At 41.0% G+C, this 2,298-nt stretch overlaps 1 protein-coding gene across 1 annotated transcript in view; it reads right to left on the reverse strand.

The window, feature by feature from the left end:
* The window catches only part of LOC109833872 (DNA ligase 1-like), a 5,086-nt gene extending 3,210 nt beyond the window's left edge, over positions 1–1,876 (reverse strand). Inside the window, exon 1 of the mRNA XM_020401718.1 lies at positions 1,313–1,876. Coding sequence (XP_020257307.1) covers positions 1,313–1,768 — 456 coding nt within the window. The 5' untranslated portion in view covers positions 1,769–1,876. The remainder of the gene's footprint in view (positions 1–1,312) is intronic.

Consider the following 2,298-nt stretch of genomic DNA (forward strand, 5'->3'; position numbering starts at 1 on the left):
GCCGTTGATGCTTCGCTGCTGCCGAGTGGAGACCCAATAACCCTAACAAAGAAATCGCGATTCGGGAGTGGAGAAGGAGCGACAGAACTCTAACAAAGAAATCGGGTTTAAGTGGGAAGCGGGTTTATACCCAATAACTCACTGAATAAAAGTGGGTTTCTTCCCTATTATTCATGTGTGTGCCTTGTCAAAGGCAGCAAGCGCTACGGGGCGTGTAGCGCCCCGCACCTGCTGCGGGGCGCTATGCCGCTGCGCCGAAGCGCCCGAGGCGCGGTCCTAGATGCGCCCTTAAAAACAATATATACTAAGTTGTTGTCCATATATGAAAGAACTTCATTTTCCAAATTGATTCAGAATTTTTTTTGTCAAAAGAAGGCATATGATATTTCAATTTATATGTGTGCCTATTGCCTAAGGAGAACAATGGTTTACAAAGCTTAACTGTCGAGCATGGATGGAAATATCAAAAATGTCTGGGTAAGATGTGTTGGGCTTGCTATTTTTTCTCTAGAAGTATCCTGCATATTGTAGGTGTTGGTATCTACCAGTGAGACCAACAAGTTGTATCACAAAAGATTTGGTAATCGGATGCATCACTAGCAGAGGTAAAAGAATGTTTTATGACAAACCCTGAGCGATCCCTACTCAGAAATCGTAATTGAACTCTTCCAGTTAACCTTAACACCATTCAAATCTCCATTTTCAGTTCATCGAATCAAAAAAAAAATCTCAATGGCGACTATGCTATTTTTTTAATGAATCTATGAAAAAGTGAAACCAGAATTAGTAATTGAAATCAGCCAACAGCGATAAATGAGTTAGTTTGCACCTTGAATATGTTAGTAGCTAAATATATTTGATAGTTCATCTTTTATATAATTTTATTCTAGCACATCGCCCCAGAGACTCTTGGCTACATTCCCACAGGGTAGGCGTGTACCCAAATCCCAATGGCATTAAGGATATCTAGAACTTCAGATCCTAGCGGTAGCTCAAAAACAATCTACTTGATGTTGGGTTATTTTAAAGTTAAAAAAGAACTGAGGGACTTATAACCAAAAAACCCTGTAACTACATAAGCTCAGAAAATAAACAAGTCACGTTACAAATTCAACCCAACTGATTTCAATGCGCCAAAGTAGGAGTTCATGTCCAAGTAAAATTTTAATGGTTACTTCTAAACAGACATTGTTATCAAAATCATAAGTTGAGATTGTTTATCCTAGTCTTATAGAAAGTCTAAGATTCAGTTTAATTCAAGAAATGCTTTTTATCCAAAATAAAAGGCAGAAAACTTTACAAAAAGAGTCACCTTGTTGATATCGAGATTGGGAGGCCAATAGTGAAGAAACTTGAAGAAGTAATTGAACATTTCCTCTCCTGATCCAAACTCCTTGGGTCCCAATTTCACACTCTTAGGCTTCTCCTCTTCTCCTTCAACCTCTTCCTCTTTCTCCTTCATCTCCACCTCCGTCTCCTTGGTCGATTCCTCATCCACCTTCTGCTTCTTCGCTAATTCGTCCTTGATCTCTTCCTCGTCTCCTCTCTCCCTCTTCGCTGATTCGTCCTTGATCTCTTCCTCATCTCCTCTCTCCCTCTTCGCTGATTCGTCCTTGATCTCTTCCTCATCTCCTCTCTCCCTATTCGAACCTCCATTGGTTTCCTTCTCGCTCGCTAGGGTTTCGGGAATCGAGGGGGCTTCGTCGGATTCGATTTTTTGGGGGATTGAGGGGGTTTCTTCGGCGATGGATTGGGGAGCGTCCGCCATGATCGAGGTTGGGAGAAGGATTGGGAAACGAAAAGGGGAGATCAGTTGAGGTCCTAAAACCCTAGCTTTTCCTTTGGCGGGCGTGCGTTTGCTAGGGTTTTGCCGAATTTGAGGGGTAGACTTATATCGTCCCTTGGGCACGTGAGAAACACGCACCACGACATACGTCCCATAACTTTCAAAAGGTTACTTAGATATTAGACCCTCATATCTTCCAAAATTCCCTTCGTACCTAGTATCTTTAAAATTACTCGTTAGTCCCTCAAATCTAAAAGTTCTGCAGTTTGTTCCCTCAATGACCAAACTACACCCAGCTAATGTTTTTTTGAAGGGCTGTTTCCAATTTGGCACTCAGCCGTTACACCTTTTTTAAAACTTTTAAACATAAGTTGTTTTGATCCTTTGTACCTCACACTTGCACATGTTTAACTTTGAGGTTCAAGGTTTCTTTGACGAACAAATTTTCACTGTAGACCCAAACCAAGTTTTAATTACCAAAATCGGTCCATTTTTTTAATTACCAAAATCGA

Source organism: Asparagus officinalis, chromosome 3 (assembly GCF_001876935.1).
Source record: "Asparagus officinalis chromosome 3, Aspof.V1, whole genome shotgun sequence".
Lineage (NCBI taxonomy): Eukaryota > Viridiplantae > Streptophyta > Magnoliopsida > Asparagales > Asparagaceae > Asparagus > Asparagus officinalis.